Genomic DNA, 13,616 nt, shown 5'->3' on the forward strand with positions numbered 1-13,616 from the left:
CAAGAATTATATTGTTGCATCATATTTTGTAATTAACCAATCAATAAATATGACATTATCTACAAAAATAATTTGTTGAAATAAAACACATCAAGAGATACATTACTAAATATTATACATTTTTATTAAACATTATTATATTATACATTACTAACAGTAACTAACTTTACACGTTTCTTTCAAAAACGTAAATTAAAATCCAATAAACAAGTAGCTGTTTGCATCTAGTTTAACAGATCTCTGGTGCATTTCCAAAAGCAACTGTGATCGCAAGTTCTGTTATTACCAGTGTAATTGAAATATAGGAAACGCATCCCAGAACATCCTGCAAACAATCCTGATGTACTTTCACATTGGTTAAAGTGTTCACCACATCTATTTTCGACCTTCAGTTGTCTCAACTGAATTATTTGTTATATTATCTGCATAAAAAAGTTCATCTGACAGTATGAACGATGAATTTTGTATCTCATCCTCATCACCACGGGAACCGCACAGCTGCTTGTCACCACATATGACTCACTACGAGCTTCAGCACGGGACATGATTAGGATTAAGACAACAAAGTCAGGAAATTCCTTCAGGAGATGTTTGTCAAAGAAAGGAACAGTCTTTTGTTGAAAGGTCTTTTGATGTCTGTAATATTAATTTCTCAAGACTTAGTATACATAATTGAATGTTTGTGTTTTGAAGATGCCATGGCTCCTGCCTCTGGGCACGATTTGGAGATAAAAGATTTGCAGATTCTTAGAGGTCTCAGTACAGTAGCTCACATTTGATACAAAACAACTTTATTCAGTGTCAATAAAGATGCAGAGCAGCTATTCTCTTGTTTGTATTCAGAGGAAACAACTTTTCCACTTTATTTAAGTGGTTTCAATAAGCCTGTGACAAAAGTGTAATGGACTCCTGCAAAACTGTCAGCATCTGGTGAATTTGGGTTTCGAGGCACACTGAGAAGCCTTTTCTCTTCAACACCCACATGTCCCTTTAGGGAAGATGCTGGCAGTGTGCCCTATGGTGCGAGCAAGCAGGGTTGGCTTTATGAGGATGACTCAAGCCCTCCTTAAAAACAGCAGCCGCCGGCGCTATAAGCAGCATTCTGAGACCAGCCAGGAAATAGACCTCTGGGCCAAACAGATTATGGCAAATGTGTATTTAAAATATGATTAATCAATTGTTCCAACAGCAGTCCTCCCCCGATTCCTAATTGGGCCCAAGTGGGCTTTTTGCATATGAAAAATTATACGAGTATTACTACAGGGCTATTTCCATCTGTGTTGTTATACACTGATCCTGGGTATTCTAGCTTATTTTGAACCTGTGGCTCATTGGTTCAGTTGTCTGCATTGGAGATATAAAACACACACACACAAACACAAACATACATAAAAACATAAATAATAATAATAATAATAATAATAATAATAATGTCCTTACTGAGTCCTCTGAATTTCTGCCAAGAAATAATGCAGTTTTTTTTCCAGATTAAAAAAAAAAGAATAAAATACAACTCTAAGCCTACCAGGGTGACTGTAAATTACCTTTCAGAACATATACAGCAAAGGGTAGGGAAAAAAAGAAGAAGCTGTGACTGACTACTGGTGTGAACAAAATTAATTTAAATGTTTTCAGTTATTGCTTTGTGCTTCTATTATTTATAAATTATGTTAAATGTTTCTGAAAGACAAAATACAACTGGTAATTATTTTAAAACAGGGTTCATAGACATAATTTAATTACATTTAAATATGTTTTTAAAAAGCATTCTAAATTCCATATTTTTTCTACAGCACAAATTACAGGATCCAACAACACTGATAAGAAGAGACTTATTAGACATTTTTGATCAGTTATATAAAAAATTTGTAATCAAGTTTAATCACATCACATGTCAAAAATAGCCTATCCTGTCCCTTAAAATGAGCAGAAAATAAAATAGCTTTAACAATATAATGGTGTTGACTAAATTTTCTAATGGCTTCCTAAAGGTTTGTCTCCGACTCAAAATCTAATTGTGGGAATAATTTAGTATAAAGAAATAATCTAACACAAGCATACTTTAAACTCAAAACAATTAAATTATATATATATATTTTTTACAAAATATATATAATTTTAAAAGATAAGAGGAACTGATTTCCCATCCATTATTACATTTGGACTAGCCTGAAGGCAATCATATGACTGTTCTGAATAATTTGTCTGCAGATAGCATACTACTTTTAATAGTTTTTACTGCAATGGAATAAGTATTTACACATTTTAAGTATGACTTATTTGTCAAAATATTTTTTGTGCCGCTGTACATAAAAATGCATTACTGTTTCCCTTCAATCCACATGCTCTTAAAAGTTTGGATGCATTAAGAGCACACTTTATGGTAATACCCAATTCAAGTAAGCTTGAAATTTGCCTGACTGAAATGTACATGCCACAACCCTTTCTGTTTTTTTCCGCTCATCATATTTTTTTAATTCTCTAAAATACATAAATATGATCCAATCGATTAAGTCTAACATTATAAGATTAAAAAAGGGAAAAATAAAAGACGGAAAAGAGAGGTCCATCGAACAGATGACGTGTTACAGCGGGTCCTTGCTTCTTCCGGTTCCGTGTAAACAGTGTTCGGTCCTGTTATACAAATCAGAAAAATGTAAGTAAACCGTTTATCATAAAACAACACTTTATTTTAGCGATATAAAGTAAAGTATATATAAATAAACTCCGTGAATATGTGTCTCTTTCTGCTTTAGGTCGAAAGTAACGTTTAAAATCACGCTGACGTCGGACCCTCGGTTACCATATAAAGTGTGAGTGACACATCATTCAACACATGACAAACTAAACATTAACATTAATATTCATGTTTCAACGGATGCATTAGCCCTGATTTTATTCATTATGACAGGAGCGTGTTTTATTATGTGCCCCAGCTCTGTAGTTTGAATAGCTAAATATGTTTTCTCATCGTCATTTATACATTTATTATTTAGTATTTTTTATATTTATTTTAAGTAATTGATAAAATAATGGCCTGACTAAGACATTAAACTTCTACTCTAGTGTTGATATTTCGTTTTAGCACAACTGTCAACAGAGAAATGTATGACAGTACTTTATGCCTAGATAAAATAGGTAAAGCAGCATTTTTACTTCTAGATGTCATATTTCCCATATTGATTAATTATAGTCCATAAAGACATTTATTTTGTTTTACAATTTGTTTTTTAAGTGTTTGGATTAAAAATGCAGATACAGCGGGTATTTTATTTTTTATTTATTAAAATTTATTTGTTTTCTTTGTTTGTATGGATTACTTGGATTGTTACGGACATCTTGTGAAAATTTCAAGTCACCAGCACCTTTAGAAATATATTTACTGAGAAAAATGGTGATGTGTTCAATACTAATTTTACCCGCTGTGCATCATTTTGAGGAAACAGTCTTTAGAGAGATCTACAGATGCAAATAGATCAACTGTTAAAATAAACTATTAAAACTGTATTTTGTATTTTCTTCACCTAGTCTAAAAGAAGCAGGACATGTTTTGGATGTCAGTGTTCTAAATGTTAGTGTTCTTTTATGTGTCTGCTATATTGATTGTTATCACTATAGTAGTGCTGTGGTCAGTGGTAATCTATGAATGTCATACTGTGTCTGATGGATGGGCAGACTCACATGTTGTTTGGGTGAGAGTGGTCTGTCAAGGGCAATTCAAACTGGCTTATTTACCTGCTTCTCCAAACACCTGCAGTGCTGATGGTTGCCAGGCATTGTGGATGATTTTTAACATGCCAAGTTTTAGCTAACATGTTTGATCTCATTGAGTGGCTGGTTAAGATGACCAGAGAATCATTTGAAAAAGCATGATTTCTTAATGTGCTCTGGTTTAAAACAGAATTAGGCAATAAGATTTTTTTGTTCTTTGTTTCTGGACAACACACATTCACTTAGGTTTTCTACACGGGGTAGTTCTCAATATTTATGTGTGTATATGTGTTTACTGTTGCACCAAGATTCATTGGCATAATTGTATTTCAGATTAAGTGTACCTGAGAGCACACCATTCACAGCAGTTTTGAAATTTGCAGCGGAAGAGGTGTGTTGATCTTTTTTGTTTTTAATTAATGTTCATAGTCTTATTGCAACCTCATTTGAAAATGTATTTTTGAGAGAGTTGCTGAAATGCATTTGCCATTGTGCTTCTGACTGAGTGACGATAGTTTAAAAAATATATATATGATGACAATAATTTGCTACAGTGGTTGGAGCATTACTGACTCTCTGTCAGATTTGCTCAGTTCTGTGCAATCATTTATTAAATTGGCATGTATCATCATCATAGCATTGATCATGATGTGAACTTTAGCTCAGTTGCATCCTGTAGCAACAATAGAGTGTCTTTTTTGAGTAGTTAATGATTTATTCTGTCCATAGCCTCTCTTGTAAAAATCAGAACAGGATAAATGCAGAATTATATGAAGGTTGATTAACCCATGTTATTTAATATGATTTTAAATTATCGTAAAAAACAAACAAACATTATTATTATTATTTTTGCTTTTGTTAGATGACAATCCATTATCAGTATTTTAATATTCAATAATAGCCATTCAATTATATCTAGATATATACAATATATTTGATTTTATTCTTGATTTTATCACTTGATTTTTGAAACCTTGCATTGTTGAAGAGTATAGTCAAACTGGAAAAAAAGTAAAGTCTAATATAAAGCTGATAAATTAATAATAAATAAAAAAAAAACACAAATAATGGCTGATAGCGATATGTTCGTGATTAGCCATGAATCTTATGAAATTAGGATCAAATTTGACAGAACACTCTTTGATTTGTGGTGAGCTGTCTGGTCTGTTTCACGGCTGTATTCAAGGCACGCAGACCCACGGCAGGACGATGTTACAGGTTAGCTTGGGTGATCGCTGCTTTTTTGACATAATGAAATGCCAAATCTGACAACCTCATAAGAAGAAGATGTAATGCATCAAGTGGAAGCAAGAAATAATAATAAAGTGCCTTTTTAAAAAGGCACAGGCTTATTTTCAGCTTTTTTTCACCTCTCAATAATATTTTTTGTATTCCCACTTCAGGTTATGGTTATGTGATCTTTCATTGTTTTGTTTTCTCTTTTTCTACTGACAAAAGGTAGGCAAAGGAGAATTACAAACTGAATAAATTCCCACAAAAATCTGTAGTGGATTAAATATGCATTTTTGTGCAATATAAACAGTTATACATTTGATTTTCTGATCACTAATTCTGGCACTAGCCTGGCTGCTTGCTCCCCATCAGTTTTATGCTGTTCAAGGGTGTAGAAATGCCTTCAGGTCACCCCGCAAGTTTTTTAAAGCCCCTTCAGAATGAATTTGCCTGTTTTTTTCCTTCCAGTTGGTCTTTGTGACAGTGACAGTTTCTACTAAGCTCAGCCCAGAGAGCTCTTTCCTCACACGTTTGAAGGCTTCTGTTCTGTAGGACAGACTCTTTAAATCACCTGATGCAAACACAGACTCAAGTTGATATTTTCTTATCCTTGGCTGACAGAGGGGATGTTTACAGGACATATTTAGCTGTCAGCATACGTTGTTGATGGATTGAACCATAAAACTTTTTTTTTTTTTCTCTTGCATTTGAAGTTTAAGGTGCCAGCAGCCACCAGTGCCATCATTACAAACGGTAAGTTGCTGATATTATTCTTATCATCATAATGGTCATATTTTGTCAAATCCTTAAACCAGTGGTTCTCTCTTTTTTAATTAAACTAAAATAATCAGTATTTCCCAAACCATGGGAACTTTTTTCTTTTTTTGGTGTTATTTTAAATTGATTTAATGCTCTAGCAGATTCTCACATCACCTTCGCATCTTCATTGGGTTGAGTTTTTTTGTCACCTGCACTAAAAAAAAAACACTATAGCTCAAATTACAAACTGGTTGTTTTTCGTGAATCAGACAAAACATCTGCTGAATCCTTCACATAATGAATTCACTCAAAATGAGCTGTTGTGCAAATATATAGTTAGAGAGGGAGACTGTGGGGCTATGCTATGTCATGAGTTCTTATTAAACAAATCATAAACAGAATGAAGATATAACTCCCCACTCACAACACAGGACAGATATTGTAAATGAGATTGTTTGAATTGTGATTGTTCAGCGTTTTAGCACTTCAAGGCTTTCTCTGCTCTTGGCCATCTGTCTTATTCATTGATTGTCTTTAATAATGATTGTTTTGCATATGTACTCACATTGTGATGCTGATGTTGTTTGTGATTAATATTTGTGTAGATGGCATCGGAATCAACCCGGCACAGACAGCAGGTCGGTGATGCTTCTTCACTTGATCAGGGCTGTTCTCTGCAGCAGCATCTGACTGTAATAAATGTAATTTTGTCAGCCATAAATTATTTAGATATATCTATATGTCACACAGGAAATAGTTTTTTGTTGTTGTTGTTGTTTTGTTTATTGGTGCTTCAATCCACCTTCCATGTTTTTTAAGCTTCCTTTTCCATGCATTTTCTCATTGCCATCTTATGAAATGATACCTCATTTTGCTCTCACTGTTTACTTGCGTGGCTGTGATTTTCCTGCCTATCCCTCATAATAACGGACATGCAAATGAATGGACCCTTCTGTTTTCTGCCTCATGTTGTTCACGTTTATCCGCCTGGGGACCTTTTGAGAGATCGAATGATTTCCTGAGACTCCTTTAGTAGGCTTTGCATGTGAATTTCACATATTACCTGATGAATATTGATGATGTGCTTCAATTATACCATCCCCCATTGCTGTGAGTTTTCCATCCTACTTGTCACTTAATGTTGGAACGGTCTATGTCTGTAATCCATTATCCAGTGCATTTACAATATTCTTAAGAATAAGGATATTTAAAAATGGTTTTACTCACAATTTTGATGTGATAATATTTTAGGAGATTGACAAAAATAGGAAAATGTATGTACTTTATCAAAATGCCAGTGCCATTTTAAGTTTTAATTAAGTTACATGACTTATTTACATTAATCACATCTTTAAAAGTCCCATATATTTAGGTTTTTCATAACCCACCCTGGGAACCATGTTTTAAAAAAGTTATTGATTGGCTGAGACTCCATCAATAGGCTTTGCATGTTAATCTTGGATATTAGCTGATGAATATTTATGATGTGCTTCAATTATACAATTCCCCATTGTTGTGAGTTTATTCCCCCGACTAAATGTTTCTTTACAGATGTTTTCCATCCTGCTTGTCATTTACCGCTGGAGCTGTCTCTGTCTCTGTCTCTGTCTCTGTAATCTATTATTTGCAGTCTCTAATAACCTGTCCCAATGGTGTTCTGTCAGTGTTTTCCTCCCTGAGTGCCATGTTGCATCTAATCACATGAAAATGGCCTGTAATTTTTCATACATGTCATAGGTTGAGATTAATGTCAAATGAGATGTGATTCATTATAGTAGCAACCTATCTAGCCTGACCCGAATATGAAGCGTGTGTATTATAGAAACATGTACCTTCAGCTCTGCAAGTTATACAATCACTTACTAAATATAATGCAGACACCTGAATAGATTTTGCTTTATGTGATGAGTGAGTTACTTATATAAGAAGGGACTGAGTGAGTCACACTTTGTTGCTTATATACAATATACAGGTGCTTTGATATGATTTCATGAATTCTGCTGAAACAAAAACGTCTCTGGTTACGTATGTAACCATGGTACCCTGAAAAGGGAACGAGACACTGTGTCCTCTAGAGGTTGCTATGGGAACAATAACATTGGTCAGCAACAACCGATGATGTCATTACCCAGCGTGATCACCATATAAAAGGGCTCTGGGAGAACACATCCGCTTCTTCTTTCTGAAGCATGCGTACAAAGCATGGTAAGGGAACTAATAGACGCAGTGTCTCTTGGTTGCATAAATAATCTGAGATGTTCCGTTACGAGGGAACTTCAAATTGTGTCATCTAGAGGTCGCTATGGGGAATGGTATACTCATCCTGCCATGCTCAGGGGAGTGCATGCCAGAAACTCTTCCATAGCCATGGGAGTTTCCCCAAGGATGCCTTGATGGCTTAGAAATGTATCAAGAGGGATACATAAATTAAGTGGAGCCCAAGGTTAAAACCAGGGCCTAAACAAACTCGGGAAGGGAAAGAGGCTAACGGCGCGTAAACCTTACCATACAGGATTTTAGAAAGTGCGCAGAAGCTCAGCATGTATACTTAACCATAGCATGAATTTAGAAACATCGTTACTAAGGGGTAACCGAAACTGTCACTTAGACAGGCCTAGAAACTAGTGGACGCAGTGTCTCGTTCCCTTCTCAGGGAACAATAGTTGCATACATAACCTGAGACATTCCCTTGTGAGGGAACTTCAAATTGTGTCCTCTAGAGGACACTATGGGGAACGGTATACTCATGCCACCATGCTCAGGGGAGTGCATGCCAGAAACTCTACCATTGTCATGGGAGCTGCCCCAAGGACGCCTTGATGGCTGTCACTGACATTATCCCCTCCAGCCAAAGACCTGAGCTGCATATCCGAAACAACTTCCCTGATAAGTGCTGGGCTGGGAAGACAAGCCTAGGGCAGAGATCAAAGGCTTGGAATCAGAAGAAAGAGATTCCTTTGAGGTAGGGCTGGGCGATTTTTACCGATTTTATCGATTAATTAGAATTCATTGTTTTGCAATGATTTTTTTTTTTTTTTTTTTTTTTAGAAATTGAGGAATTGCAATTTTGAATATAACTATTTCCAAATGTTACAATTAGACACTTTGACAATAAGCTGGTGATAACAGTAAAGAGAAAAGAACTATTTAATCACATGTCGACGCATGAGATTAACTGCTCACGTGTGACGCGAGTGAAGGACCATAAATTGGCGCTATGCGCCAGTCACACAGAATGCGGGTTTGTGTTGACATGGATACGATGCGAGCAGTGGAATAGGTAAAACATGCAAGAAGATGGGGAACTTCTTTTAACTTGAGCTCAGTATTTTTTGAATGCCGTTTCATGCATGAGACACCGTAAGAGACGCAAGCGTAACAGTGAAAACAAATCCATGTTTACACAGAGAAGACTATGGAAAGGCAGCTTAATCGTATAAAAAACCTGTAAAGAATAATTACTGTATGTCTGATATTTCATGTTTGCATCATGGTGACAGGATGAAAGCTGCTGTTCTTTTTAAAGAACTTTTATAGTTAATAATAGTCTACTGGTGTTATACCATTTTGAATTTGATTTTTTTTTTTTACTTTTGAAATGTTTTCTCTTATTTCTGAACACAATATGTAAAAGACAAGTTTGTACAATATATGCATCTTTTCTGCAAAGATGTTTAACATTTGGATAACGTTGACAACTTTGTGTGTGCTGCACTTTGAATAGAATATTCTTTAACTAGAAAAATAAAATAATTGAGAATCGGTTGAACATTATGGAAAAATCAAGATTTAATTTTTTTTGCCATATCGCCCAACCCTTCTTTGAGAGGATACAGCTAGGTGTCTTAAAAAAAAAGCTCAGAACGTATGTGGATTGAAAAGGCGTATCTCATAAAAAAAACCTCCATTTGAGGGCAGTATCACCAACTTGACGATAGCAGTCACAGAACAGACTCCAGAGCATCTGCTAATGCATAACTAGAAGAGGCGTAACACCCAGCTCTCAGACTGAGAGGGGGACACCAGTGCCTGACTGGTAAGCAGCATGCCCGTAGATAACCCTCAAGGGTGAGGGAAGCAATGTTGAGCTCACCAAGAGAGCAGCCTAAAAGGAAGGCTGAATCCTGATGTGCTACCCAGCGACACTCACAGAGCAAAGGATTAGACTCTCAAATGAGAGGGACTCAGATGCTCAGAAATGAGCTGTTTGCTTGCAAAAGACCCTCCATGGTGAGGGGAGCACATCAAGCTTACTCAACAAGCAACCTGCCAGGGATGCAAAAGATGGCCCAGTAATATGTCATGACTGCTAATCGAAAGCTCAAAGGAGCAGAGGCCCAACTCCAAAAATAGGAGGGGGACTCAGATGCTCAATCTGGGAGCAGCGTGCTCCTAGGTGACCCTCTATGTGAGGGGAGCACTGCTTAGCTCAACCAACAAGGAGAGCAGCCTGACAGGGAGGCGGAGAGAGGCCCAACAACCTGAGGCTGCTGCTCAGTGGAGCTCCACTAGCAAATGACCTGATGAGAGGAGACCTCAGACACTCGATTGGGAGCAGCTTACTCAAATATAAGCCTCCGAGGTGAGGGGAGCACTGCTAGGCTCAACCAAATAGGAGCAACTAATCAGGGAGGCAGCAAGGGGCCAATTACCTGATGTCACCGTCACAGAGCTCAAAGATTAGAGGCCTCGACCCTTAGCTAAGTGAGAGGAACCCAGCTCAACCGAAGTGATCAATAGCCCAGGGACTCACATAATCTGTCCAGTAACGACAAGCTCATAAAAGACCCTGCTGCAGTAAGGGGAACACGGCCATGTCAGGAGTGCAGATTGACTGCAAATGGGACATCAGAAATAGGATCCAGCTTAAAAGGGGATCACATATTTCAACAGGGAATAACAGGGTCCCAGCATAGAGGCAACTGACCAAGGAGGCAACAGGGATGGTCCTAGAAACTCAGTATTGTTGCAAATGGAGTTCTCGGTAGCAGCACTCTTGGCTTTCAAGCTGAGGCGGGCCCTCAAAGCATAGACTGGGAGTGATAGGCGCATAGCTAACCCTGGCAGTGAGGGGAGCATTTCTCAGCTCGACGAGAAGGCAGCATTAGATTAGAATGGGCAGTCTAACAGGGCCCAATGAGAGACCATCAACTGATGCAGCCACCGGGTAATGACATCATAGGCTTTCGCTGGCCGATGTTATTGTCGCGTTTGGATGTATGCTTCAGACACTGGTCACGCTGAAAGCATTCCCCATAGCAACCTCTAGAGGACGCAGTTCAAAGTTCCCTAAGAAGGGAAGGGAAGCTGTCCACTGAACAGACCTTTATTTATAGTTTTAGCTGTAATCATATGATGTGTCATATGCTGTATGTAATATGCTATATCTCTCTGATTCTACAGGAAATGTGTTCTTGAAGCATGGCTCGGAGCTACGAATTATTCCCAGAGATCGGGTCGGAGGAGGCCGCAAGCCCAGGATGTGACTATCCAGTAATTTTCTGTCACAGATGATGAACATGCTTATTTATTGTCCAGCCTTGAGGTGTCAGCTCTCGCAGGCACTGATGCGGCTCCAAATCTGTCAGAGGACATCAAAAATCTCACAGAGCTGCTGTCACAGACCCCTTTTCAAAGATATACACTCGCAGGATGTTGTTGATTTCTTGTGCCCCAAAATTTCTAACCACTATGTATTGATCTTTGATCTTTCACAGAATATTCCATCTCTCTTTTTTAAGATCAAACACTTAGTGTGTTCATAAAGCATAGTTTTACCTGCCTTAAATACATAGTGTCTACGTAAAGTCCAATTCAATGTTTAAATACGGTTAAAAAATATTTATATGATTCTCATTTTCCATATTTTGGCTTTTTTTTCTTCATATTTTGTTTCATTAATGGTTGTTTTGAGCTGTATATTACTGTTATTTCAGGCAGATAATGACAGTGTCAGTGTGATGAAACTCCTGCCGTTGTGTAACTAAACCAAACTATACAACAGTATGACGAAAGAAGCTCTAAATAAGACAATAAAAGATGCATTTCATAATATACTTACTATGTAAAAAAAAAAAAAAAAAACTCCAGTTTGACGTCTAGTTTCTTAAAAGTTGCTTTTTGTAACTTTCATGGTCACTCAAGTTGGCGTGCCTTTTCATTTAAGGCTTCAAATCATGGCTTGACTTGAATTAGTACATCAGGCTAATGAATGACAGGCTCTGCCTTTGCTTTTACACCTTCCACTTACCCTCCTTCACTTACATTATTGCCAGGCAGAAGAGGAGGAGGAGAAAAAGGGTCTGACTATTCAGTGTGATAATGGATCTTTCATTTGTTTTAATAAAAGAGCAGGCATGCTTTGCCCTTTCCATGCCACTCATTACTGGGAAAAGGGTAGAAGTGCATTATAAATACAGCAAGGCCTACATTATTCAAACACAGACATGTTACTCTGGATCACATTTGAAAAGGCATCGCTTGCCTCCAGCCTCATTTGGCAGGAAATGATGCGGTTTGTTCATTAGCCTTGGAATAAAATGTGCTTTTACAGAAGTGAAAGGTCTTGCCAGTATGTCAAATGTCAGATTTAGAAGTTAAAAAAGTTAAAAATACACTTTGTAGTATTCTTGTCATAAGCATTAAAGAAACCAATGAATACTGATCTGTATACTGCCTGTTTTTGTTGAATGTGTTCAGCTTGTAATTCTGCTACATAGGATGTTTCGTCTTAATTTGTTCACTTAATTTAATGTTTATAAACATAAACCATGTTTCAAAGCTTTCAGTGGATAAGACGGGTTTTTTAATTCTTTATGGTTCAAAGAGGTAGAAAGACATGCATTGATGTTGCTATTTGCATAAATTCAATCCTGTGCCATCTGTAAGAAGCCGCCTTAAGCAAGCAAATGACAGAACTGTTGAATATTTATGTTAAATGTTTTGTATAGGTGGACATGATTGTGTTATTTCAGGGGTTTAAACGGTATTACCTTGCAACCTTTCTATCAGAGCTTTAAAGGGGTCTTTAAACAGGTCAGAAATTAACCTATTCTAGATTTTGATGTTTTTGATGTAAACATTTTTAACATTATAAGTACAACTCGGAGAACAGTACAAAATAATAAAAAGGCAGATATGACCCCTTTAAGCCTTTTGATGGTACAGATATAAGCCAGCTAAGCCTATGAAACCGCTATACAATACTGGGGTCTTGTGATTGTACAACCGTTTTATGTACCTGCAAAAACATGTTTTTTTTTCTAATATAGCTATAGAAACTCCTAATTGAACATTTCTGTGAGGTTTGTGATAGATTGAACACTCACACAAAGGCCACCACTCTGAATTGCTGTTGTCAAATAAGTCATTTTTCCCTCACCTCTTCAGTGTCTGAATGTTGTCCACGTGTATTACAGATAAGCTATCGCTGCCTGTCAGTTCTGCTTCTCACTCAATGTATCTTTCAGATGAAGATATATGTGGCATGAATTTAGATTTAGCTTGTGCATTCAAGCAGTAGATTCATAGAGTTCACAGATGTAATTAATTTGCTATATTTTTTTCAAGCAAAGGAAATACTAGCTTTGTGAGTGTACAGCAGCAAATTGGTTTAGCCTTTGAAAGAATGTGGTTTTATGATGTTCATTTTTTCAGTCACAAAAATGAATTATCTTTGTCCTTTGTAGCAACAAGGTTCAGGGAATGCCTTTTTTGTCACTGCATCATAATGTTTTGACTTTACAAGAAAGCCTTTCTGCATAAACAGTAAACTGGAGTTACAGTAAAGCCACAATAACAATCAAAGCAAAGGAAAGCCAGAAACAAAAATTAAAACAAAGTCCTAAATAAAACCCTCAAAACAAAAATCTCAGAATTAAAGCAGAGTAATGCAAGAAACAAAATAAACAGAA

At 36.8% G+C, this 13,616-nt stretch overlaps 1 protein-coding gene across 1 annotated transcript; it reads left to right on the forward strand.

The window, feature by feature from the left end:
• Positions 1 to 2,565: 2,565 nt before the first annotated feature.
• ufm1 (ubiquitin-fold modifier 1) lies at positions 2,566 to 11,564 on the forward strand. The gene is made up of 6 exons (XM_059538938.1): positions 2,566 to 2,656; positions 2,757 to 2,813; positions 4,045 to 4,102; positions 5,658 to 5,697; positions 6,309 to 6,341; positions 11,107 to 11,564. Coding segments are annotated over exons 1-6 (273 nt in total). The 5' UTR covers positions 2,566 to 2,654; the 3' UTR covers positions 11,190 to 11,564.
• Positions 11,565 to 13,616: the final 2,052 nt, after the last annotated feature.

Source organism: Carassius carassius, chromosome 45 (genome assembly GCF_963082965.1).
Source record: "Carassius carassius chromosome 45, fCarCar2.1, whole genome shotgun sequence".
Lineage (NCBI taxonomy): Eukaryota > Metazoa > Chordata > Actinopteri > Cypriniformes > Cyprinidae > Carassius > Carassius carassius.